At 37.8% G+C, this 26,847-nt stretch overlaps 1 protein-coding gene across 2 annotated transcripts in view; it reads right to left on the bottom strand.

Moving 5' to 3' along the window:
- The window catches only part of DTD1 (D-aminoacyl-tRNA deacylase 1), a 551,014-nt gene that overhangs the window by 369,529 nt on the left and 154,638 nt on the right, over positions 1-26,847 (bottom strand). For both annotated transcript variants that reach the window (XM_053712002.1, XM_053712001.1), the window contains exon 4: positions 2,510-2,607. In XM_053712002.1, the coding sequence (XP_053567977.1) occupies positions 2,510-2,607 (98 nt within the window). The remainder of the gene's footprint in view (positions 1-2,509; positions 2,608-26,847) is intronic.

The following is a 26,847-nucleotide window of genomic DNA, read 5'->3' as shown; positions in this document are numbered from 1 at the left end:
TGCAGCTCTGAAATATGGCCAAACTGGTGGCAAGTGGCATCTTGGCAGCTGCACGCTTGACTTTTCTCAGTTCATGGGCAGTTATTTTGCGCCTTGGTTTTTCCACACGCTTCTTGCGACCCTGTTGACTATTTTGAATGAAACGCTTGATTGTTCGATGATCACGCTTCAGAAGCTTTGCAATTTTAAGAGTGCTGCATATCTCACTATTTTTGACTTTTCTGAGCCTGTCAAGTCCTTCTTTTGACCCATTTTGCCAAAGGAAAGGAAGTTGCCTAATAATTATGCACACCTGATATAGGGTGTTGATGTCATTAGACCACACCCCTTCTCATTACAGAGATGCACATCACCTAATATGCTTAATTGGTAGTAGGCTTTTGAGCCTATACAGCTTGGAGTAAGACAACATGCATAAAGAGGATGATGTGGTCAAAATACTCATTTGCCTAATAATTCTGCACTCCCTGTATATGCAAATAGTGCTCGTGTATAAAGTCACTTATCCATTCGAAATGTTTCTCAACCCCAACACGCTAGTAGTGTCCCACACTGTAGATAGGGAGCAACGACGGTATCATTTTCTTCAACCCCAAGCACAAACGCTCACAATAGTCCCCTAACTAGTTTCGCCCATCCGGGCTTTGTCAAAGCCCGGATGGGCGAAACTAGTTAGGGAACTATCGTGAGCGTTTGGGCGCTCCTATTTTTAAATGCCAGACACCTACCCAGTGTGACATAGCTCGAATTATAACTTTCGCTCTTCACAGTTAATATGTTGTAATGTCTGGGTTGTGCCAGACTTAGCCTGAGTCACAGAGTATTACAGACATCTCCATAACTAACTAACAGATCTTTTTCTATATGCTACAGAGTGACCTAGTGTCTTGAATAGATACATTTGATTCACATTGAATTGCTTGATACAATAACAATATAATAGTAATTTGGGTCGAGTAACGTAGAGGATATTTGATTCTACTCTATATAAGTGAAAGCCGCATTCAGCACACAGAGAGGTTACTTATAGCTTCCCATTTTATGATATATTTTTATGGCAAATTCAAAATCAAACATGTGGATAATAGACTTTGCCCTTATAAATACGGTTGTCAGCTGATATATATTGCTGAGCACACAGGAAGACTAGCAGCCTCAATTTTGGCTATAGTCATGTTTAAATACTTTATCACTTGTCTGTCTCTTAAATGAGTATATAAAGATTAAAGCATAATCCACAGAGGAATTCAAATAATATACTAGTGAATTAATATATAGGAATGTTATAAGTAAGAACTATGCTAGTTACTGTTACAAACATTTGAATAGTACATAGCAACAGCAATTTCACTATTCAGTACTGTGTGTAGATTAAATAATATAACACATCTAATTATAAAGACAATTATGGTTGCTCTAGGTTACTTAGTAGCCATTTATACTGCTATATAATATAAACAGACGAGTACCTATAATACTAAATTATAACACGTATCCACACAATACCAGTGTGGGCATGGTAAGTATAGACCTAAACTCAGTGCAGAACAAGCTGTATTCAAACACAGACTAGAGCGAATCTAACTGTATATTTGAACACCGAGAAGAAAATATATTACGGTGACAAGCAAATTGTTCATCATAACAATAATTCATAATATACTAAAGTATATGCTAGTATAAGTAAGCTTGGGGAATTATATACAAATTTACAGAGAGGCGTTGATATAATATTAATTCCCCAACGTGATATATATAGTTCTATATCACACCAGGGAGTGTCTGTGTCGATTTTAATTGTGTGTTACCCTTATTTTAAGTTTACAAGTGAATAAAAGTTATATTTTAAAAAAAAACTTGTACCTCAATAACTGCCCACTAGTCTGGGCTCAGAGTGCATACTTTTTAGTAATATACAATAGTGCAATAGGAAAATGCCCTATTGCACTGGTTTTCAAGCCTCCCCAACAGGCCAGGTTTTCAGGATTAAATTGGAAGAGAGCAGGTAAAATAACCATGTTTACTAATCATCTGATAATTTCACCTGTGCTCCAGTTCAGATATCCTCATAATGTGGCCTGTTAGGGAGTCATGAAGACAGGCTTGAAAACCAATCCCCTATCGTATTAAAGCATTTTATAATTGCAACATTATGTCCCTTTTAGTGTAAAATGAAAAAAAAATTGAACTATAAACTAGCTAGACAACACCAATATGGTAAAATAAATATACTACTGATACAGCAATGTTTGCTTCTATACAAATACAAAAAAAAAGATCTCGTGTTTATTAAATTCAGTGAATGGCAGCTTGTCTGATGTGCAGTCTGGTCAAATTACACTACCAATTGTTATGAACTCGTGCATTCTTTAACAAATCCTGCTGTTTGTCTTTTTGCTAACTTCACAAACCTGAGTAGTTGCATTTGATACTGGCAGAATCACTGCACAGAAGACTGTAATAACACAAAATATAAATACGTATTCTTTTAAAACAAAGACTGACTTACATGCTTTGGGTCAGTGCTAGAAGCTGGTGGTTCCAATTCTATAGTCACTGGGCCATCGTTCTGTATGTGCACTTGCATGTAGGCTCCAAACTTGCCATCTAAACAAAAGAGACAGGACTTACAACTCATTGCAAACATAGCAAGCATTCGTTTGAAATTCATGCAGTATTTCTAATAAGAAAAATGAGATAAAGATGTCAGTTTTAGTGAATATTATAAATTAAGGCATCAGCTGTTACATTTTTTATATTTTATTAAATGGTGTTCTGCATCTCTTTAAAGGGACACTAAACCCAATTTTTTTTCTTTCATGCTTCAGGTAGAGAATACAATTTTAAACAACATTCCAATTTACTTCTATTATCTAATTTGCTTCATTCTTTAGATATACTTTGTTGAAGAAATAGTAATGCACATGTGTAAGCCAATCACACGAGGGATCTATGTGCAGCACCCAATCAACAGCTACTGAGCCTATCTAGATATGCTTTTCAGCAAAGAATATCAAGAGATAGAAGCAAATTAGGCAATAGAAGTAAATTAGAAAGTTGTTTAAAATTGCATACTCTATCTGAATCATGAAAGAAAAAATGTGGGTTTTGTGTCCCTTTAAGTTTCAGCATTTTGTAAAATTTTACAAAATATATATAAATCTTTTTACAAAGTATATTAGCAGCCTGTATATATGTGTATGTATACAGAATATCTATATATAATTTAGAGATAGATTAATTATACAGTCAGATAAAAGACCACTAAAAAAAAACATAACATTTTTTTAATTGATTTGACAATTTGTTTCATTGGTTGGTACATGTATATGCCCATAGTATAGGTAACAATTTCCCAGAAATTTTGGAAGCCCTCTCGTTCCAGAGATATTTAGACACATCCTCTTTTTTCTTTCTGTTGGCTTTAGTTCATAAAGTCTAAAACGTAGTTGGGGGGGTGAGTTACTGAGACTGATAAGAAGAGGTGTATGTGAGAAGAATTTAATTTGATGTTACTTCATATAAGAAGAAAAGCATTTCAGTAATTTTACATTTTGTTTTCATTACATCATCTGAGTCTTGATTTGTGGTTCATACAAGTGATCTATATGAAAGCATGGGTAATAAAGACTTTTCTTAGGTTTGGAGAAGCATTATCTGTAAGACCTCCAGGCTTCGACCTAAATATATTTAACGTTAAAACTTAAAAGGACCAATAAATATAGAATAATTGTATAATACACAAATGCACAATAAAAGACTATCGGCTAGATTACGAGTTCGGCGTTAGCTTTAAAAAGCAGCGTTAAGGGGTCCCAACGCTGCTTTTTAACGCCAGCTGGTATTACGAGTCTGGCAGGTACAGATGTACCGCTCACTTTTATTCCGCGACTTTTCCATACCGCAAATCCCCTTACGTCAATTGCGTATCCTATACTTTTAATGGGATTTTCCTAACGCTGGTATTACAAGTCTTGGAAGAAGTGAGCGGTACAGCCTCTACCTCCAAGACTCCTACCGCATATAAAAGTCAGTAGTTAAGAGTTTTATGGGCTAACGCCGGAACATAAAGCTCTTAACTACAGTGCTAAAAAGTACACTAACACCCATAAACTACCTATGAACCCCTAAACCGAGGCCCCCCCACATCGCAAACACTATAATAAAATTATTTAACCCCTAATCTGCCGACTAGACATCGCCGCCACCTACATTATACCTATGAACCCCTAATCTGCTGCCCCTAACATCGCCGACACCTACATTATATTTATTAACCCCTAATCTGCCGCCCCCAACGTCGCCACCACCTAACTACAATTATTAACCCCTAATCTGCCGACCGGACATCACCGCCACTATAATAAATGTATTTACCCCTAAACCGGCGCACTCCCGCCTCGCAAACACTAGTTACATTTTAGTAACCCCTAATCTGCCCCCCCAACGTCGCCGCCACCTACCTATAATTATTAACCCCTAATCTGCCACCCCCAATGTCGCCGCTACTATATTAAATGTATTAACCCCTAACCCTAAGTCTAACCCTAACACCCCCCTAACTTAAATCTATTTTTAATAAATCTAAATAAAATTACTATAATTAAATAAAATAAATTATTCCTATTTAAAAATAAATACTTACCTTTTAAATATACCATAAGATAGCTACATTATAACTAATAATTACATTGTAGCTATTTTAGGATTTATATTTATTTTACAGGCAACTTTGTATTTATTTTAACTAGGTACAATAGCTATTAAATAGTTAATAACTATTTAATAACTACCTAGTTAAAATAATTACAAAATTACCTGTAAAATAAATCCTAACCAAAGTTACAAATACACCTAACACTACACTATCAATAAATTAATTAAATAAATTAACTACAATTATCTAAAATAAAATACAATTAAATAAACTAAACTATAGTACAAAAAAAAACACTAAATTACAAAAAATAAAAAAAAATTACAAAAAGTTTAATCTAATTACACCAAATCTAATCCCCCTAATAAAATAAAAAAAAACCCAAAATAATAAAATTCCCTATCCTAAACTAAATTACAAATAGCCCTTAAAAGGGCCTTTTGCGGGGCATTGCCCCAAAGTAATCCGCTCTTTTACCTGTAAAAAAAGAAATACAATACCCCTCCAACATTACAACCCACCACCCACACACCCCTACTCTAAAACCCACCCGATCCCCCATTAAATAAACCTAACACTACCCCATTGAAGATCACCCTACCTTGAGCCGTCTTCACCCAGCCAGGTCGAACTCTTCATCCGATCCGGGCACAAGTCGTCCTCCAGCCGGGCAGAAGTCTTCATCCGATCGGGGCAGAAGAGGTCCTCCATCCAGCAGAAGTCTTCATCCAAGCGGCATCTTCTATCTTCATCCTTCCAGCGATGAGCGGCTCCATCTTGAAGACCTCCGGCGCGGAACATCCTTCTCGGCCGACGACTACCCGACAAATGGCTGGTCCTTTAAATGACGTCATCCAAGATGGTGTCCCTCAAATTCTGATTGGCTGATAGGATTCTATCAGCCAATCGGAATTAAGGTAGGAAAAAATCTGATTGGCTGATATTATCAGCCAATCGGATTGAAGATTGGATCAGCCAATATAATGTGAGGTCAATTCTATTGGCTGATCCAATCAGCCAATCTGATTGAACTTGAATCCGATTGGCTGATTAAATCAACCAATCGGAAGACTTCTGCCCGGCTGGAAGACCACTTGTGCCCGGATCGGATGAAGAGTTCGGCCCGGCTGGGTGAAGACGGCTCAAGGTAGGGTGATCTTCAATGGGGTAGTGTTAGGTTTATTTAAGGGGGGATCGGGTGGGTTTTAGAGTAGGGGTGTGTGGGTTGTAATGTTGAGGGGGGTATTGTATTTCTTTTTTTTACAGGTAAAAGAGCTGATTACTTTGGGGCAATGCCCCGCAAAAAGCCCTTTTAAGGGCTGGTAAAAGAGCTGATTACTTTGGGGCAATGCCCCGCAAAAGGCCCTTTTAAGGGCTATTTGTAATTTAGTTTAGGATAGGGAATTTTATTATTTTGGGGGGCTTTTTTATTTTATTAGGGGGATTAGATTAGGTGTAATTAGATTAAACTTATTGTAATATTTTTTTTGTTTTTTGTAATTTAGTGTTTGTTTGTTTGTTTTTGTACTATAGTTTAGTTTATTTAATTGTATTTTATTTTAGATAATTGTAGTTAATTTATTTAATTAATTTATTGATAGTGTAGTGTTAGGTGTATTTATAACTTAGGTTAGGATTTATTTTACAGGTAACTTTGTAATTATTTTAACTAGGTAGTTATTAAATAGTTATTAACTATTTAATAGCTATTGTACCTAGTTAAAATAAATACAAATTTGCCTGTAAAATAAATATAAATCCTAAAATAGCTACAATGTAATTATTAGTTATATTGTAGCTATCTTATGGTTTATTTTATAGGTAAGTATTTATTTTTAAATAGGAATAATTTATTTAATTATAGTAATTTTATTTAGATTTATTAAAAATAAATTTAAGTTAGGGAGGTGTTAGGTTTAGGGGTTAATACATTTAATATAGTAGCGGCGACGTTGGGGCGGCAGATTAGGGGTTAATAATTGTAGATAGGTGTCGGCGACGTTGGGGGGGGGGCAGATTAGGGGTTAATAAAATTTAACTAGTGTTTGCGAGGCGGGAGTGCGGCGGTTTAGGGGTTAATACAAAGGTAAAAGCATTATTATTATGATTTTAATTTATTTGTAATGTGCCGCCAAATTATGTAACTTCACATGCAGTCTTGAGTGATTTTTGTTTTAGCTATAGTTCCATAAACAAGGTAACAGAAATATCAATTAAAGTGCACAGCACTTAACTAATATAAAATGCAAAAGTACAACATAATGGCTAACTGCAGAGCTCTCAACCGCCCACACATTGCTGGACTGTCACTGTTTGGGAGCTATACCCCACTGTCCCTCCCGCAGGGTTATGCATGCCATGGGTTGGTTGTGGATAGAGTTTGGGTGGGTTTTGGGCAGTCCATAGTTTTAATTTGGAAAATGGTACATTTACAATGAAGGGGAAGAGGCCAGAGGCGGCGAACTTCCAAACACCATCAATATGATTGACAGCTGGGGAGCTGTTAAATTAAATTTATACACAATAAATATATATATATAACTTTTGCAAAATGTCCATGAAATATACAGGGCACTTAAAATAATACTCCTGCACTTGTGGACCCTAAACAAGTTTTTAAAGCCTTATCTTAAGCTACAAAATAAATAAGATAGAAGCAAGATGATAAATGACCATAATAAATATGAGTTTACAGTATGGTATATTAATAAAATGACAGTACAGGGAGTGCAGAATTATTAGGCAAATGAGTATCTTGACTGCATCATCCTCTTTATGCATGTTGTCTTACTCCAAGCTGTATAGGCTCGAAAGCCTACTACCAATTAAGCATATTAGGTGATGTGCATCTCTGTAATGAGAAGGGGTGTGGTCTAATGACATCAACACCCTATATCAGGTGTGCATAATTATTAGGCAAATTCCTTTCCTTTGGCAAAATTTGTCAAAAGAAGGACTTGACAGGTTTAGAAAAGTCAAAAATAGTGAGATATCTTGCAGAGGGAAGCAGCATTCTTAAAATTGCAAAGCTTCTGAAGCGTGATCATCGAACAATCAAGCGTTTCATTCAAAATAGTCAACAGGGTCGCAAGAAGCGTGTGGAAAAACCAAGGCGCAAAATAACTGCCCATGAACTGAGAAAAGTCAAGCGTGCAGCTGCCAAGATGCCACTTGCCACCAGTTTGGCCATATTTCAGAGCTGCAACATCACTGGAGTGCCCAAAAGCACAAGGTGTGCAATACTTAGAGACATGGCCAAGGTAAGAAAGGCTGAAAGACGACCACCACTGAACAAGACACACAAGCTGAAACGTCAAGACTGGGCCAAGAAATATCACAAGACTGATTTTTCTAAGGTTTTATGGACTGATGAAATGAGAGTGAGTCTTGATGGGCCAGATGGATGGGCCCGTGGCTGGATTGGTAAAGGGCAGAGAGCTCCAGTCCGACTCAGACACCAGCAAGGTGGAGGTGGAGTACTGGTTTGGGCTGGTATCATCAAAGATGAGCTTGTGGGGCCTTTTCGGGTTGAGGATGGAGTCAAGCTCAACTCCCAGTCCTACTGCCAGTTTCTGGAAGACACCTTCTTCAAGCAGTGGTACAGGAAGAAGTCTGCATCCTTCAAGAAAAACATGATTTTCATGCAGGACAATGCTCCATCACACGCGTCCAAGTACTCCACATCGTGGCTGGCAAGAAAGGGTATAAAAGAAGAAAATCTAATGACATGGCCTCCTTGTTCACCTGATCTGAACCCCATTGAGAACCTGTGGTCCATCATCAAATGTGAGATTTACAAGGAGGGAAAACAGTACACCTCTCTGAACAGTGTCTGGCAGGCTGTGGTTGCTGCTGCACGCAATGTTGATGGTGAACAGATCAAAACACTGACAGAATCCATGGATGGCAGGCTTTTGAGTGTCCTTGCAAAGAAAGGTGGCTATATTGGTCACTGATTTGTTTTTGTTTTGTTTTTGAATGTCAGAAATGTATATTTGTGAATGTTGAAATGTTATATTGGTTTCACTGGTAAAAATAAATAATTGAAATGGGTATATATTTGTTTTTTGTTAAGTTGCCTAATAATTATGCACAGTAATAGTGACCTGCACACACAGATATCCCCCTAAAATAGCTATAACTAAAAACAAACTAAAAACTACTTCCAAAACTATTCAGCTTTGATATTAATGAGTTTCTTGGGTTCATTGAGAACATGGTTGTTGTTCAATAATAAAATAATAAAAATTATTTTCCCTATGAATGTAATCTTACATTAATTATTATAGAGAAGAACCCTACTTTATTATGGAATTGGAATCATTGTTTCCTTTAGAGTCAGTCAAATCTTCAGTTTTTGTAGTTTTTGTGATTTTTGTATACTAATTTAATTGTGCAGTATGATGGCGCCACCGTGTGGTAGAATAAAAATATGAACCGGTCTAGTAAAGCAATGAAATAGAACTAAAACTGAATTTTTGCTTTGTTCATAAGATGTGCCTGCATTTAAAACTAGTTTTAAAATACAGCCAATGAAAATAGTAACTTCAATAAGTACCAAAGAAGTACTCAATATCAACCCCTATGATCCTAATAATTATGTGTGCATGAAATTCACATCTTATGAGAAATAAAATACATCTATAACCTTAGGAGTCTGTATGATTTATGCAATAATAAATAGAAAAGAGTAAATCATAAACACTGGTACAATCTTGCAAAATCCTTGTTTAGAAGAAGTAGTTACCTAAAAGAGATGTGCAGACACCAGATTAAATCTATGCCATTAGCTGAACGCTTTTTATTTAGAAGCAGGAAAACGTGAAAATAAACACCACCTAACCTAACATCTTTCAAAAGTAATACAAATATATAAGCAGAATACCATTCCCAAGTTTATGAGTGTGGTTAGTCGAGCTGCCTGAAATTGTTTGAGACTCAGCAGTAAAATCAACAAAAGGAAACATATTACAACAGGACAGCTCAAATCCAAATTAAAATTCCTAAATGCTACCTGTTAAATTTTCTGCATGGTCTCACATTTAATTAAAAAAAAAAACACCATTTTGACCCAATTTTTTTTCTTTAATGATTCAGATAGAGCATGCAATTTTAAGCAACTTTTAATTTACTCCTATTATCAATTTTTCTTTGTTATCTTGATATCTTTATTTGAAAAAGCAGGAATCTAAGTTAAGGAGCCAGCCCATTTTTGGTACAGGACCCTGGATAGTGTTTGCTGATAGGTGGCTACATTTAGCAACCAATCAGCAAGAGCAACCCAGGTGCTGAACCCAAATGGGATGGCTCCTTAGCTTACATTCTTGTTTTTTCAAATAAAGATAGCAAGTGAACAAAACAAATTGATAATATGAGTATATTAGATAGTTGCTTAAAATTGCATGCTCTATCTGAATCATGAAGGAAAAAAATTAGGTTTAGTGTCCCTTTAATTCACTGAACAGTCCCCAAAACATTGAGAGAATTGAATTTGGGATAGAGAGGCTGATGTGTATAGTAAGGGATGTTTGGAAAAGGGTTTGGTGGTCAGTGGGAGTAGTTAATTGTATGGGGCAATCACGTTTGTGGGCATCGCTCTGCATTATAGAAGCGTACTCAAGGTATTACTCTGCAGGTGACTGTGGAGTTTGAAATCAACATCATAGGTGATATTTTGTGAGAAATGACAGGACAGAGGTCCCAATAATTGACTATATACAATACTGCTAATATGTAGCTAACACATATGCACTCAAACGCCCTGAAGGATCAGCAGATTCATTTGAAATTTACAAACTATAAAAAAATGGAGGAGCCAACCTCAAACCTTTTTTAAGGTCAGAAAATGGTGCTTGTATTTAAATATACACTATATATACACAAAAGTTTGTGGACACTCCTACTAATTAATGAGTTCAGGTGTCAGCTACACCCATTGCTAGCATGTGCATGCAATCCAGCACAAAGCCACATAATCTCTATAGGCAAACATTGGCAGTACAATGGTCATACTGAAGAGCTCATGAATGAATACATGGAGGCTTCACAGTATGATAATACCAGCTTTTGTGTGTTAGCTCTAACACAATAAACACTTGATATAACCTGATCTAAAATGTCTATTAGCCTGAATACCTAATATCTGTGTAATTATGCTAGATCTAACTAAAAACTAGCTAATCATATGAAAAGCACTAATGGCACTACTAGTGGTATAGTCAGGAATTCCCCAGTAACCTACATTTCTTATTGTACTATTAGATTTTTGTACGAGAGTTCTACATTTTGTGGTGGCAGTGCTGTGTACTGGGTAGAGAAAACTATCACATTCCTTATAGGCTATATTAAGTATAGAGCAATGAGATTGTGACAGAGATACGCTGTTTAAAATATAACCTTTATTAAGATGATTAAAAAATGTAAAACATACACACTTAAAAACACAAATGAGGGGGGGGCGGGTCCGAACACCGACCAAGATGGCTGCTTTTCACTGAGGCTGAATTCTGGAGCTGAGGGAACCGTTGCCTAATGCTTCACAAGTATCTGACTCAAGCTCTAAACTACAAGGATATTATAGTTTAATATACAGAGAATGGACACATATGTTTTCTAACTTTGAATTCCAGCCAGGCAGACCGGAATAAGTGAGGTGCGCAGCGGAGGCCTAGCAATAAACCTGACTCCTCATTTACCCTCCCTGAATCCTGATATATCAGGAATAACAGCCGTATGAGCTGTCTTGCTTTAGGTTACATACAGTGAGAATTCCCAGAACACTGTAATAACTTTGAACACGCGCCTATTTACTGGACATAAGCTGCAACTTCTTATGGTCGCACTACAGGACACCGCTAATATGGAGGTGGTTGATAGATGGGAAACTTCCATAACACGGGCGATTGCCGAACACCTTGAAGAGTTGGAACATGACATGTCCTTACTCTTATTGCGCCACAGGATCACAGCCAAACTACCTCTGCTGGATTGTAGCACAGCTATAGTCCCTGAGCTGGAAAAAGAGAAATGTGGTGACTCACATTCCAACTCGAGAGGAAATGGTAAAGAGAAACCTCAACTCCCGACAGATGACACCGAATCTACCGCCTCTACCGTGAGCCAAACAAGCAACTTGCCTGAACAGACGTGTTGGGCAGTCAGAGGAAGTACAGAGGGCTCTCAGGGCAATCGGACTGCACTAGCTTTTCCATGCGTGCTTCGTGAAGCTAAGAGGCCCCTACAGGTCCATTTTATCAAAGGCAGCCTTCCTTCCCTGCAACGTCTTCCAGATGATAATAGTGCTGTGAAAAAAAGAACAAGTCGCTGTGGGTATTTATCTATCACACCCTACAACAATGGAGCCTGCTGAACATACCGAGTGGAAGGAAGTCAGGTTACTGTGTTTTTTCCAGCCCGCGGAGCCTCTTCTGAATCGCGGATCTGATCCCCCCAAGCTCTCAGCTTCCCTGATGAGCATAAGTGGAGCCGTGGTTGGCAGATTGCGACTATATGGTGCTTACATGGGACTTCACCTATGGAGAGTCGGTGTGGGGTAAGACAATCCTCTTTTAATCGCCACTAAAGCTTGCCATACCCTATTCCCTTACTAAGACTCATTGCGAAGCTGTCTTGCTAATAGAAGATTTCTCAGGAGACCTGACAGTCTGCATTTTAAGATCAAGACTGTTTTTGAGTCCAATGCCTAAACTGAGCGGTACTGGTATGATATATGGGGAGTGATTCGTTGTGCATCTGGAAATGTACATTATACCTATGCCCTTCTTAATTCACTAATTCTGTTATGTCTATGTAGGCACTGTTTGTTTCTCATGAGTGCCCTGTATACTGTACTGGTTTAGATGGCTTAGCATTCATGCCTGTGTTCCTACTGTGTTGAAAGTGCGCACCAATATCCCAAGCTAATTTACCATTGGTTAGAAATAAGCCCTACATACAGGAATTTACTTTATGTTTGGCACTCCGATTTTCAAAATAATTTTATGACCCTATATTTTTTGATTGCTTGGAGGGCACAACACTGCAGAACACCAGAGCTTCTCCGTTTTTGTTGCTTCACATTGCAGGTTATTGTTTAAGGTAACTGGTTATAGGGGGTCTACCTAGCAACTTCCTGTTCTGTCGTTATGTTTTAAATGTTTTAATAATACTCCGTGTGCAAACCCTGTTTAGAGGTGCTGAATAACAACCTCACAGTTAACCCTAGTGCTAATACGCTGATATAGATGATTATAATGGCCAGCAGTGTTTAGATGGAGGAACAAATAATGTGCTATTACTGAGCATCTCATTTATAGCTCTCAATGTTTGCCTGCCAAAAGTTTATGTGTATGTTTAGGGCAGTCTTGATCCATATGCGCCTGTTATTTTGTTATAATATATACTTTAATAATACCAAGCCCAAGAGTGGCTATGGATCAATTTACCTCCATCAAATGTTACTGTTTTATTAAGGTCCAAGAGTGACCTACTATTACCAAAGAAGTATTATATAATTAGAAAAATGAGGTTATTATCTTTGTCCACTTAACTTTTGAATATTATGTATCCAAGACTGTACATTATTTTATCAATGTAAACGTTATTGCAAGGTCTGTAATCTTTAAGTTTTGTCAATTTTGCTAATAATGTTTATGTATTTATTTGCCTCAATAAAAATATTTGGAAAAAAAAAAAAAACACAAATGAGTTAAAGCTGGTAAGTAAATCATGTGTTAATCGTCAATAAGCTTAACTAGGGGGATTTTGAAAAATACACAAATCAATACAGAGTACAGACCTAGGCTGTGGATTTTAAACCATGGCCTGTAAATAAATGTGGTTCTAAGCAAGTCTGCTCGTTAGTGAAATACACATGAGTGCAATAATTATGTTGCTAAATGGAGGTAGAATATCTCATAACAGCAGAGTTAAGTAATAACCTTATTGTATTGGTTGCGAAGCTTATCTGTCTGCAATATCAAAATCAGGCTCTTTAAATTCCAACTGTTTAAATACATTCGGTTATATTAACTGCTACCATTGAAGAGACAAATGTAATCATTAGAATGTTATATGCTGCATTCGCTGGCTCCCTGCGTAACTGCTCTCATTGAAATACTGCTCGTGAGACTAGCTGCTTAATCACCTCTGCTTACAAACATGGACATCTATAGATATAAAGCACTACACATTCAAACACACCTAGTTATAAGTTAACAGTGGGCACGTGCATACATTCATAGCATGTCCACTTAGAATTTTATTATCAATCTTGGTTTGTGTTAAGCAGATTTACCAGCAGCTCATTAATCTACACAGATTCCCTCCTGTCCCCTGACATGTTTCGCCACTGACTGGCTTTCTCAAAGGGTGAGGGCCCGGCGTTTACCCATGACTCTTTATGGGCCAGCTGACTCCGCCTATTATGACCTTTTGACCAATCCAAATTAATCTTACTTTAGCCACTCACAGTCTGAATGTCATTACCCATTCTTGCTACATGACCCCTTATAGGATATATTTTTACTACATGGTTGCAATTGCTCATTCTAATTTGCATGAATGCTCATTTATGAAGACTTATATTCTCGTTATTTATAAGATCAATATCAAATCTACATGGACTTATTTTAATAATGGTCATTATGTTAATACTAACCTTGTTTACATTTTATTATGTTGAAAGATTATGTACTTATATTTTAAGTATCGTGAAATTTGTGATGAATGTGTAACATATAGACTGTAACTTCTAACAAATCCTAACTATTTTTAATGGTGAGTTCCGTGATTAAAAATAAATTTGTGTTCCTTACCGGGTATTAATGTAAACATTGCAATTGTGGTTTCAATACTAATTCATACAATAATAGGCAGTATGGGGGTATTGGATCCACATTAGTGCAAATACTCTTAATAGGGTACGTAATGAGCTGTGTAACTATATCTTTAAGCTAAGTGTGCAGTGCACTTAGTGCATCTATTATAAGCATTCCATCTTCAAACTGACTCACTATTGCGTCTGATATATATTGCACCCAAATATACAATCGCCTAGATTTAGAGTTCTGCATTAGCCGTCAAAAGCAGCGTTAAGGGGTCCTAACGCTGCTTTTTACCGCCCGCTGGTATTTAGAGTCAGCCAGGAAAGGGTCTAATGCTCACTTTCCAGCCGCGACTTTTCCATACCGCAGATCCCCTTACGTCAATTGCGTATCCTATCTTTTCAATGGGATCTTCCTAACGCCGGTATTTAGAGTCTTGGCTGAAGTGAGCATTAGACCCTCTACCGACAAGACTTCAGCCACAGAAAAAAGTCAGTAGATAAGAGCTTTCTGGGCTAACGCCGGTTTATAAAGCTCTTAACTACTGTGCTCTAAAGTACACTAACACCCATAAACTACCTATGTACCCCTAAACCGAGGTCCCCCCACATCGCCGCTACTATAATAAAAAATTTTAACCCCTAATCTGCCGACCGCCGCCACCTACATTATCCCTATGTACCCCTAATCAGATTGAGCTCGCATTCTATTGGCTGATCGGAACAGCCAATAGAATGTGAGCTCAATCTGATTGGCTGATTGGATCAGCCAATCCGATTGAACTTGAATCTGATTGGCTGATTGAATCAGCCAATCCGATTGAACTTGAATATGATTGGCTGATTGAATCAGCCAATCAGATTTTTCCTACCTTAATTCCGATTGGCTGATAGAATCCTATCAGCCAATCGGAATTCGAGGGACACCATCTTGGATGACGTAATTTAAAGGAACCTTCATTCGTCGTCTAGTCGTCGGGGATGGAGGATGTTCCGCGCCGGAGGTCTTGAAGATGGAGCCGCTCCTCGTCAGATGGATGAAGATAGAAGATGCCGCTTGGATGAAGATGTTTGCCGGTCCGGATGTCCTCTTCTGCCCGGATAGGATGAAGACTTCTGCCGCTCCGGATGTCTTCTTTTGGTCCATCGCTGCTCGGCTGAGTGAAGACGACTCAAGGTAGGGAGATCTTCAGGGGGGTAGTGTTAGGCTTATTTAAGGGGGGTTTGGGTTAGAGTAGGGGTATGTGGGTGGTGGGTTGTAATGTTGGGGGGTGGTATTGTGTTTTTTTTACAGGCAAAAGAGCTGATTTCTTTGGGGCATGTCCCACAAAAAGCCCTTTTAAGGACTGGTAAGGTAATAGAGCTGTTAACTATTTTAATTTAGATTAGGGTAGGGAATTATTTTATTTTGGGGGGCTTTGTTATTTTATTAGGGGGCTTAGAGTAGGTGTAATTAGCTTAAAATTCTTGTAATCTTTTTTTATTTTTTGTAATTTAGTGTTTGTTTTTTTGTAATTTAGTTTAGTTTATTTAATTGTAGGTACTTGTAGTTAATTGATTTAATTTATTTATTGATAGAGTAGTGTTAGGTTTAATTGTAACTTAGGTTAGGATTTATTTTACAGGTAATTTGGTAATTATTTTAACTAGGTAGCTATTAAATAGTAAAAAGTATTTAATAGCTATTGTACCTAGTAATAAATACAAAGTTGCCTGTAAAATAAATATAAATCCTAAAATAGATATAATATAATTATTCGTTATATTGTAGCTATATTAGGGTTTATTTTACAGGTAAGTATTTAGCTTTAAATAGGAAGACTTTAGTTAATAATATTTAATTTATTTAGTTAGAATAAAATTATATTTAAGTTAGGGGGGTGTTAGGGTTAGGGTTAGACTTAGCTTTAGGGGTTAATAACTTTATTAGAGTAGCGGCGAGGTCCGGTCGTCAGATTAGGGGTTAATAAGTGTAGGTAGGTAGCGGCAACATTGGGGGCGGCAGATTAGGGGTTAATAAATATAATATAGGGGTCGGCGATGTTAAGGGCAGCAGATTAGCGGTACATAGCTATAATGTTGGTTGTGGTGGTGTACGGAGCGGCAGATTAGGGCTTAATAATATAATGCAGGGGTCAGCGATAGTGGGGGTGGCAGATTAGGGGTTAATAAGTGTAAGGTTAGGGGTGTTTAGACTCGGGGTACATGTTAGGGTGTTAGGTGCAGACTTAGAAAGTGTTTCCCCACAGGAAACAATGGGGCTGCGTTAGGAGCTGAACGCTGCTTTTTTTGCAGGTGTTAGGTTTTTTTCAGCCCAAACTGCCCCATTGTTTCCTATGGGGGAATCGTGCACGAGCACGATTTTCCAGATAGCCGCTATCGCAAGCAACGCTGGTATTGAGAGTTGAAGTGGCGGTAAATATGCCTGTACGCTCCCTTTTTGGAGCCTAACGCAGTCCTTCAGAGAACTCTCAATACCATCGTTATTTAAAAGGTGCGGGGGGAAAAACATGCGTAGATAACGCACCCCTTTGGCCGCAAAACTCTAAATCTAGCCGTATATGTTTTACTGTTATAATTATAGTGTTAACAAGTTTCTTTTAACCTGACTCTCCCTGTGCTTGTCATTATTTGTATACAGGTCTTATATTGTTTGTAGGTAGATTATACTAATTTTTTAAAATATAGGGAGACTATGTCTGATTTTTCTATGTAGAAGAGTATCAGGTTGGGGGCAATATCAGGTAGTGTGTTTTTAAATCCTTTTAAATCCTTGTCATCTCTAGTGATACATTCTTACGTATTTATTTAATTTCAGTCTTTATTTACGATATAATGGATTTGTATTCTAAGCATTATTAGACTTTAGGATTTGAATACAGTCACTTTATGTTTGTGTTGTTGTCATTTGTATTTATTGGGTATCATGTTTCTAAAATGTCTAATGTACACTGTTGAGTTTCTCTGTGGTTATATTCATATACTTTCTGATTACTTAGAGATAGGAGAAATAGTTGTGTTCGTTTAGTCCATGAGGCTGGACTGAATTTAGCAGGTATATCCATCTGCTTTCATTCTGCAACAATATTTTCTCTATATCTCCTCCTCTTATTCCCAAAATGATTTTTTGTAATCCACAACATTGTAAACCATCAACTTTAGATTAATGGTGCTTCTAGAAATGATAAGCTACTGAGGTGACTGTTTTCTTTTCTTCTAGATCTTTGGCCGCGTTTTTTATATTACGAAGATGTACTTGCAATCTAGTCAGTAATTTACGTGACGTCATTCCTACATAGATCTTCGGGCATTTGCACTGTAGTACATAAATAAATAACCCCTGTTGTGTTGACCATATAATATGTATTTTGCTAAATCTATCTTTAATTGATACAGTTTTTTTCAGATGTTTACAACTAATGCAAAAGCCACAGGCGTATAATCCACATGGTATATTTGTTTTTGATGTAGTTTTTTTTTTTCTCACGTAATGGCTTGGGCTTACTAGATCTTTTAGATTTTTAGTTCATCTGTAGCTTACTTCAATCTTTGGTCCTATTAACTCCTTGTGGATATGGTCTCACTGTAGTATGTGCCAATGTTTTTGGACTATTTCAAGGACGTCTTGGCTCTGTGAGTTATGTGTCAACACCAATCTTGTTTTTCCATCCTGATTGTGAGATCTTGGTTTTATTAACTCTTGTCTTTTGGTATGTTAGGCTCTTTTGGCTTTTTTAATAGATGTATTGCTATATCCTCTCTGGCTTAGTCTGTTTTCTAATTCTAAGAAATTTCAAATTTACAGATTAAATTGCCACCTAAGAACCTAAGTAAAAGGGGAGATCAAGGCATTATCTGAGATCAAGCAATAGGAGGATGTGATAATATGCAAAGGTGGCAACATAGTGATATGGCCAACTGAGATGTATTTAAAAGAAGTTGATAAACAGTTAAAAAAACAAGAGACTTCCGGTGGGAGGGCTTCGCGAACAGCAGCAGGGAATGAGAGCTCTGACACTGAGAGCGAAAAACACTATAATAACTAATTTCTTGCTGCCATTCCGCCTACCCCACAGTTATATCTTGTCGGGTATTCCTATAACGGACATCGCCGACCGATCAGGACTACTGTGCAGAGCCTGTCACCTGCTCTAGCCCCCGGTGGTGTTAGGGTGTTGATACCCACGTGGGAGACTAGCAATGGAGTGAGAATGGGACATTGCGGTACAGATAACTGCAACCTTCCTGCCTGTTTTCGAGAAGTTACTCCTAAGCTATGGAAATTTACGTGCAGCGGTCCAGGCAACTAAAAGGACCTGCCCCATAAGAACCGACAAAGACTCGTTGCTGGCAAATACCTCTACAATCGCTAGTACGGACCTGCGGTGTGAGCAACAATGGAAGCATGACTCTGCATCTAACTGTATGTTGACGGAGGACACGCAATTTGACTCCTGCAATGGCAGAGCTTCACCTTGCACTCCTTGGATACCCTCTGTACCGCAGGAGGCTACCTACCCCAGTGCACAACCCGCTTTGAGTAATTGCACTACAGAAGCTCCACTACATGCCGCTCTTTCCTGTTTGACCATGCTGACAGCGGATCGATCCTCCGTGCGACTGGGGCGCTGGATGGTCTCGCATTCTGCAAATGCCGACACGCTCTATAGCGTAGGGGGTGTGATAAAACCCAGGATTCCTGCAGACTGCATGATGCAGAACTTGGAAATGGGAAGAAGTTGTGTGACACTTATTGCTTCACGACATCTGCTGTGGTGTAGGCAAGGCGAAGCGATCTGCGGTTCTAACTCTTTGTGGGTTGGGAAATACAGGTCTCGCTACTGCTCAGATAAGAGGCATCACCGGTGGAGGCAGCGAGGGGCCCGGTTAGCTACGGGAGTTGGCTGATCTGCAAACTGAAACTTTCTGTTGCGGGACCTGTCGCTTCCCGGTTTAAATCTGAACCCCGAACTTGTTGAATGGAACTCACGGTTGCTTACTGCTTCCTTAACCATACAAGTACACCTGGTTTTTGTTTTTATTGGTTTATTGTTATTAGTATGTTATTTTTAATGCTATACTATTGTTACTTTTGTGGTGATGATAGTCCTAATACACGTTTGAACACATTTATTATCTATTCACCATAATGCATTAATATAGCTTATTTCACTAGCTTATCACACTCCTCCCTGTGTATTTGAACCTTGGCTAGTGCCTCTTGCTTGGACCGAACTGTACATACTGCCATTGAAGTCTGCACATTACTGCCTTATAGTATGTATTGAAACTACAGGGGACTATCCTAAGCAACTCTACCTACAATTTTACTTATAAAATTACGCTTGAGGTTTAAACACTGTGTAGATTCACTGTTATCTTCCTCCTACTCATAGAAATCCTTTAACCTCACCTGAGATAATTATATCACCTTATGCTATATAAATGTTTACTGTATGCTATTTGCATTATTTGAGTTCAACATTGAGACATTCCTTTGCCTAGCTAATTCCAGATGTTATTAAAGAGACTTGTGGTTTAGCCTACTTTATGTTCCTCTTAGGATCTTACTAGTAACTCTCAGTAGTTGGTTCAATCTATACAATACCGAAACTTAATAGGAAATGTATAATTAGGTCTCTAACCTGTTTTAATTTTATAGCCCTGTTGGCTGTTATAATATGCTTTTTGTTATGTTCTCATGTCTTCATCTCTTTACACTTACAAGTGAGATAATAACCTAGCAATCGATGGATAATTGGGTAGGTGTTTTGCCCCCCTCTGCTGTAGCAATACTCTATTAGCCTAAAAATTGCTCCCTGACTCCTTAATTGAATCTGTGAGAACCGTAGCTTAGTGGCTGTTGTGAGTCACAGAGAACCCTAATCACATACACACCTTTCACAGGAGCACTGAATGGGGTCACTTTCAGCAGAGAAACCCTAAATTTAACTCTCAACGCCACACAACTTGTGTATGAGGAGGAGGGGCATAACTTTCTGTTTCTCTGCCGTTATAAACCTTTCAACGACTAACATGAGAAATACTCTTGGAATCTGTTACTGCAGCTCTTTTAGTATTATAGTGGTTCCTGTTGTTTTGTTTGATGTTATTAATAAAATGAGACACACTGGTTCTTCCCCCCGGACTGAGAAATGTCATAATATTCACAAATTTGTTGACCTTTTCATGTATAAAATCCCTTCATTAGCAATGAGTTTAATGTCTTGACAAACAGCACCTATGATATTTTGTGATAACATGGCTTCTACATGTGAGTTGTATGTTTCTTGCATTTAACACTGTTTTTGTGTTACTGGTGATCTGCGAATCACACTTATGTATCGTGGTCTACCATGGGGGAACTAAATGTATAATTGTACATTGTGACACTCTCTGTCTCTGAATAAAAATAATTTAAAAAAAAAAAAACAGTTAAAAAAACAAATCTGCTATAAAAAATGATGGAGCAATCCAATACAACAGTTTCATACTTAATATAAAGATCTAATTACATATGCTAAAATTAATAATATCATCACTGAAAAAGAAAAAAGTTCCTGACCGTAACAAATCCTAAAATTTCCACATTCAATCTTAAACCAAAGGTCCACAAAAATACTAAACATCCTCCAGGACACCCGATAGTATCAGGGAATGAGAATTTGACTGAAAAGGGGAGTCAATATGTTGACATCAGAATAAGCAAATTTTTAACCCAAATGCCATCCTATATAGAAAGGACACCATGGAAACATTGCAACAATTACAAGGTATCCAATTAGGCTCCACTACTTGGCTAGGGACCGCGGATGAAGAGGCTCTGTACACCAGCATCCGACATGAATTAGGTCTCAAAGCAGTAAAACATTATTTGGATATGTTTGCAGAGGAGGATAACAACCACAATAATTTTAGCATGCAGTTACTAGAATTTGTACTTTTAAGGGACACTGAACCTAAAAAAAAAATGTATTTTGTGATTCAGACAGAGCATGCAATTTTAAGCAACTTTCTAATTTTCTTCTATTATCAATTTTTCTTCGTTCTCTTGCTAGCTTTATTTGAAAAAGAAAGCATCTAAGCTAAGGAGCCAGGCTATTTTTGGTTCAGAACTCTGGACAACTCTTGTTTATTGGTGGGTGAATTTATCCACTAATCATCAAGAACAACCCAGGTTGTTCACACAAAAAAGGGCCGGCATCTAAACTTACATTCTTGCTTTTCAAATAAAAATACCAAGAGAATAAAGAAAATTTGATAATAGGAGTACATTAGAAAGTTGCTTAAAATTGCATGCTCTATCTGAATCACGAAAAAAACATTTGGGTTCAGTGTCCCTTTAAGAAAAACTTCTTTGTATTCAATAATCAGATTTATCTGCAAACAAGAGGGACGGCGATGGGCACAGCATGTGCACCCACTTATGCAAATCTATTCTTAGGCTGGTGGGAGCAAACCACAGTCCTCACAGATACCAACAAAGAATACACTAAACATATCCCACTCTGGCTAAGGTACATTGATGATATCTTGTTCATATGGGAAGGCACAAAACAAGAATTGGAATCCTTTTTAAAAATACTGAATAACAACAATTTAAACATAAAATTAACATATCAGACGAGTCAAACTGAGATATAATTTCTTGATCTGAAAGTATTTAAGAAAGAGGATGAACTATAGGCACTGACCTATTTATAAAGGTCACAGCCACTAACACAATTCTGTTCAGCACCAGTGCCCACTCACCCAGCACCATCAAATCCCTACCAATAGGTGAGTTCTTAAGAACTAAAAGAAATTGTTCAGAAGATTAATTATACCAATTAAGAGCAAGATAAGTAGAAAACAGACTTAGTCAGAGAGGATACCGCAATATATATATTAAAAAAGCCAAAAGAAGAGCCAAACATACCAAAAGACAAGAGTTAATAAAACCAAGATCTCGCAATCAGGATGGAAAAACAAGATTGGTGTTGACACATAACTCACAGAGCCAAGACGTCCTTGAAATCGTCCAAAAACATTGGCACATACTACAGTCAGACCATATCCTCAAGGATTTAATAGGACCAAAGATTGAAGTGAACTACAGACAAACTAAAAAACTAAAAGATCTAGTAAGCCCAAGCCATTACGTGAGAAAAAAGAATACAACGTCAAAAACAAATATACCATGTGGATCATACGCATGTGGATCTTGCATTAGTTGTAAACATCTGAAAAAAACTGTATCAATTAAAGATAGATTTAACAAAATACATAGTATACGGTCATTTATAAACTGCAACACAACAGGGGTTATTTATGTACTACAGTGCAAATGCCCGAAGATCTATGTAGGAATGAAGTCACGTAAATTACTGACTAGATTGTAAGAAAATCTTCGTAATATAAAAAGCTCAGCCAAAGATCTAGAAAAAAAGAAAACAGTCACCTCAGTAGCTTATCATTTCTAGAAGCACCATTAATCGAAAATTGATGGTTTACAATGTTGTGGATTACAAAAACTCATCTTGGGAATAAGAGGAGGAGATATAGAGAAAATATTGCTGTAGAATGAAAGCAGATGGATCTACCTGCTAAATTCAGTCCCGTGTTATGGACTAAACGAAGACAACTATTTCTCCTATCTCTAAGTAATCAGAAAGTATATGAATGTAGCCACAGAGAAACTCAACGGTGTACATTAGAAATTTTAGAAACATGATACCCAATAAATACAAAATAGATGACAACAACATAAACATAAAGTGATTGTATTCAAATCCTAAAGTCTAACACCTAGATTTAGAGTTTTGCGGCCAAAGGGGTGCGTTAGCTACGCGTGTTTTTTTCCCCCCGTACCTTTTAAATAACGCTGGTATTTAGAGTTCTCTGAAGGGCTGCGTTAGGCTCCAAAAAGTGAGTGTACAGCATAATTTACCGCCACTTCAACTCTAAATACCAGCGTTGCTTACGGTAGCGGCCAGCTTGAAAAACGTGCTTGTGCACGATTACCCCATAGGAAACAATGGGGCAGTTTGAGCTGAAAAAAAGCAGCGTTCAGCTCCTAACGCAGCCCCATTGTTTCCCATGGGGAAACACTTTCTAAGTCTGCACCTAACACCCTAACATGAACCCTGAGTCTAAACACCCCTAACCTTACACTTATTAACCCCTAATCTGCCACCCCCGTTATCGCTGACACCTGCATTATATTATTAACCCCTAATCTGCCGCTCCAGACACCGCCACAACCTACGTTATCCCTTTAAACCCCTAATCTGCTGCCCCCAACGTCGCCGACACCTACATTATATTTATTAACCCCTAATCTGCCCCCCCAACGTCACTGCTACCTTACCTACACTTATTAACCCTTAATCTTCCGACCAGACCTCGCCGCCACTATAATAAATGTATTAACCCCTAAACCGCCTCACTCCCGCCTCGCAAACCCTCTAATAAATAGTATTAACCCCTAATCTGCCCTCCCTAACATCGCCGCCACCTAACTTCAAGTAACCTCACCGCTACTATAATAAATGTATTAACCCCTAAAGCTAAGTCTAACCCTAACACCCCCCTAAATTAAATATAATTTTAATCTAACAAAATAAATTATTTCTTATTAAATAAATTAATCCTATTTAAAGCTAAATACTTACCTGTAAAATAAACCCTAATATAGCTACAATATAACAATTAATTATATTGTAGCTATTTTAGGATTTATATTTATTTTACAGGCTACTTTGTATTTATTTTAACTAGGTACAATAGCTATTAAATAGTTATTAACTATTTAATAGCTACCTAGTTAAAATAATTACAAAATTACCTGTAAAATAAATCCTAACCTAAGTTACAATTAAACCTAACACTACACTATCAATAAATTAATTAAATAAACTACCTACAATTACCTACAATTAAATCAATTAAACTAAATTACAAAAAAAAACCCACTAAATTACAAAAAATAAAAAAAGATTACAAGAATTTTAAACTAATTACACCTACTCTAAAAGCCCCCTAAAAAAATAACAAAGCCCCACAAAATAAAAAGATGCCCTACCCTATTCTAAAATAAAAAGTTAACAGCTCTATTACCTTACCAGCCCTTAAAAGGGCTTTTTTGGGGGGCATGCCCCAAAGAAATCAGCTCTTTTGCCTGAAAAAAAAACATACAATACCCCCCCCCAACATTACAACCCACCACCCACATACCCCTAATCTAACCCAAACCCCCTTTAAAAAACCTAACACTAAGCCCCTGAAGATCTCCCTACCTTGTCTTCACCCAGCCGGGTATCACCGATCCGTCCAGAAGAGGGTCCGAAGTCTTCATCCTATCCGGCAAGAAGAGGTCCTCCAGAGGGTCCAAAGTCTTCATCCAGGCGGCATCTTCTATCTTCTTCCATCCGGACCAGAGCGGGTCCACCTTGAAGCAGCCGACGCGGAGCCATCCTTCCTCACCGACGGACTAACGACGAATGAAGGTTCCTTTAAATGACGTCATCCAAGATGGCGTCCCTCGAATTCCGATTGGCTGATAGGATTCTATCAGCCAATCGGAATTAAGGTAGGAAAAATCTGATTGGCTGATTGAATCAGCCAATCAGATTCAAGTTCAATCCGATTGGCTGTTCCGATCAGCCAATAGAATGCGAGCTCAATCTGATTGGCTGATCCAATCAGCCAATCGGATTGAACTTGAATCTGATTGGCTGATTCAATCAGCCAATCAGATTTTTCCTACCTTAATTCCGATTGGCTGATAGAATCCTATCAGCCAATCGGAATTCGAGGGACGCCATCTTGGATGACGTCATTTAAAGGAACCTTCATTCGTCGTTAGTCCGTCGGTGAGGAAGGATGGCTCCGTGTCGGCTGCTTCAAGATGGACCCGCTCCGGATGGAAGATGCCGCCTGGATAAAGACTTTGGACCCTCTGGAGGACCTCTTCTTGCCGGATAGGATGAAGACTTCGGACCCTCTTCTGGGGTTTAATTGTAACTTAGGTTAGGATTTATTTTACAGGTAATTTGGTAATTATTTTAACTAGGTAGCTAATAAATAGTTAATAACTATTTAATAGCTATTGTACCTAGTTAAAATAAATACAAAGTAGCCTGTAAAATAAATATAAATCCTAAAATAGCTACAATATAATTATTCGTTATATTGTAGCTATATTAGGGTTTATTTTACAGGTAAGTATTTAGCTTTAAATAGGATTAATTTATTTAATAATTAATAATTTATTTTGTTAGATTAAAATTATATTTAATTTAGGGGGGTGTTAGGGTTAGGGTTAGACTTAGCTTTAGGGGTTAATACATTTATTATAGTAGCGGTGAGGTCCGGTCGGCAGATTAGGGGTTAATACTTGAAGTTAGGTGGCGGCGATGTTAGGGAGGGCAGGTTAGGGGTTAATAAAATTTATTAGAGGGTTTGCGAGGCGGGAGTGAGGCGGTTTAGGGGTTAATACATTTATTATAGTGGCGGTGAGGTCCGGTCGGCAGATTAGGGGTTAATAAGTGTAGGTAAGGTAGCGGCGAAGTTGGGGGGGAAGATTAGGGGTTAATAAATATTATGTAGGGGTCGGCGATGTTAGGGGCAGCAGATTAGGGGTACATAGGGATAATGTAGGTGACGGCGGTGTCCGGTCAGCAGATTAGGGGTTAAAAAAATTTATTAGAGTGGCGGCGATGTGGGGGGGACTCGATTTAGGGGTACATAGGTAGTTTATGGGTGTTAGTGTACTTTAGAGCACAGTAGTTAAGAGCTTTATAAACCGGCGTTAGCCTATAAAGCTCTTAACTCCTGACTTTTTTCTGCGGCTGGAGTCTTGTCGTTAGAGTTCTAACGCTCACTTCAGCCAAGACTCTAAATACCGGCGTTAGGAAGATCCCATTGAAAAGATAGGATACGCAAATGGCGTAAGGGGATCTGCGGTATGGAAAAGTCGCGGCTGGAAAGTGAGCGTTAGACCCTTTCCTGACTGACTCTAAATACCAGCGGGCGGTAAAAAGCAGCGTTAGGACCCCTTAACGCTGCTTTTGACGGCTAACGCAGAACTCTAAATCTAGGCGTAATAATGCTTAGAATACAAATCCATTATATTGGAAATAAAGAAGACTAAAATGAAATAAATAAGTAAGAATGTATCACTAGAAATGACAAGGATTCAAAAACACACTACCTGATACTCTTCTACATAGAAAAATCAGGCATAGTCTCATAGTCTCCCTATATTTTAAAAAATTAGTATAATCTACCTACAAGCAATATAAGACCTGTATACAAATAATGACAAGCACAGGGAGAGTCAGGTTAAAAGAAACTTGTTAACACTATAATTATAACAGTAAAAAAT

The sequence above is a fragment of the Bombina bombina genome, chromosome 4, assembly GCF_027579735.1.
Source record: "Bombina bombina isolate aBomBom1 chromosome 4, aBomBom1.pri, whole genome shotgun sequence".
In the NCBI taxonomy this organism is placed as follows: domain Eukaryota; kingdom Metazoa; phylum Chordata; class Amphibia; order Anura; family Bombinatoridae; genus Bombina; species Bombina bombina.
This window is presented reverse-complemented; position numbering and strand designations above follow the sequence as displayed.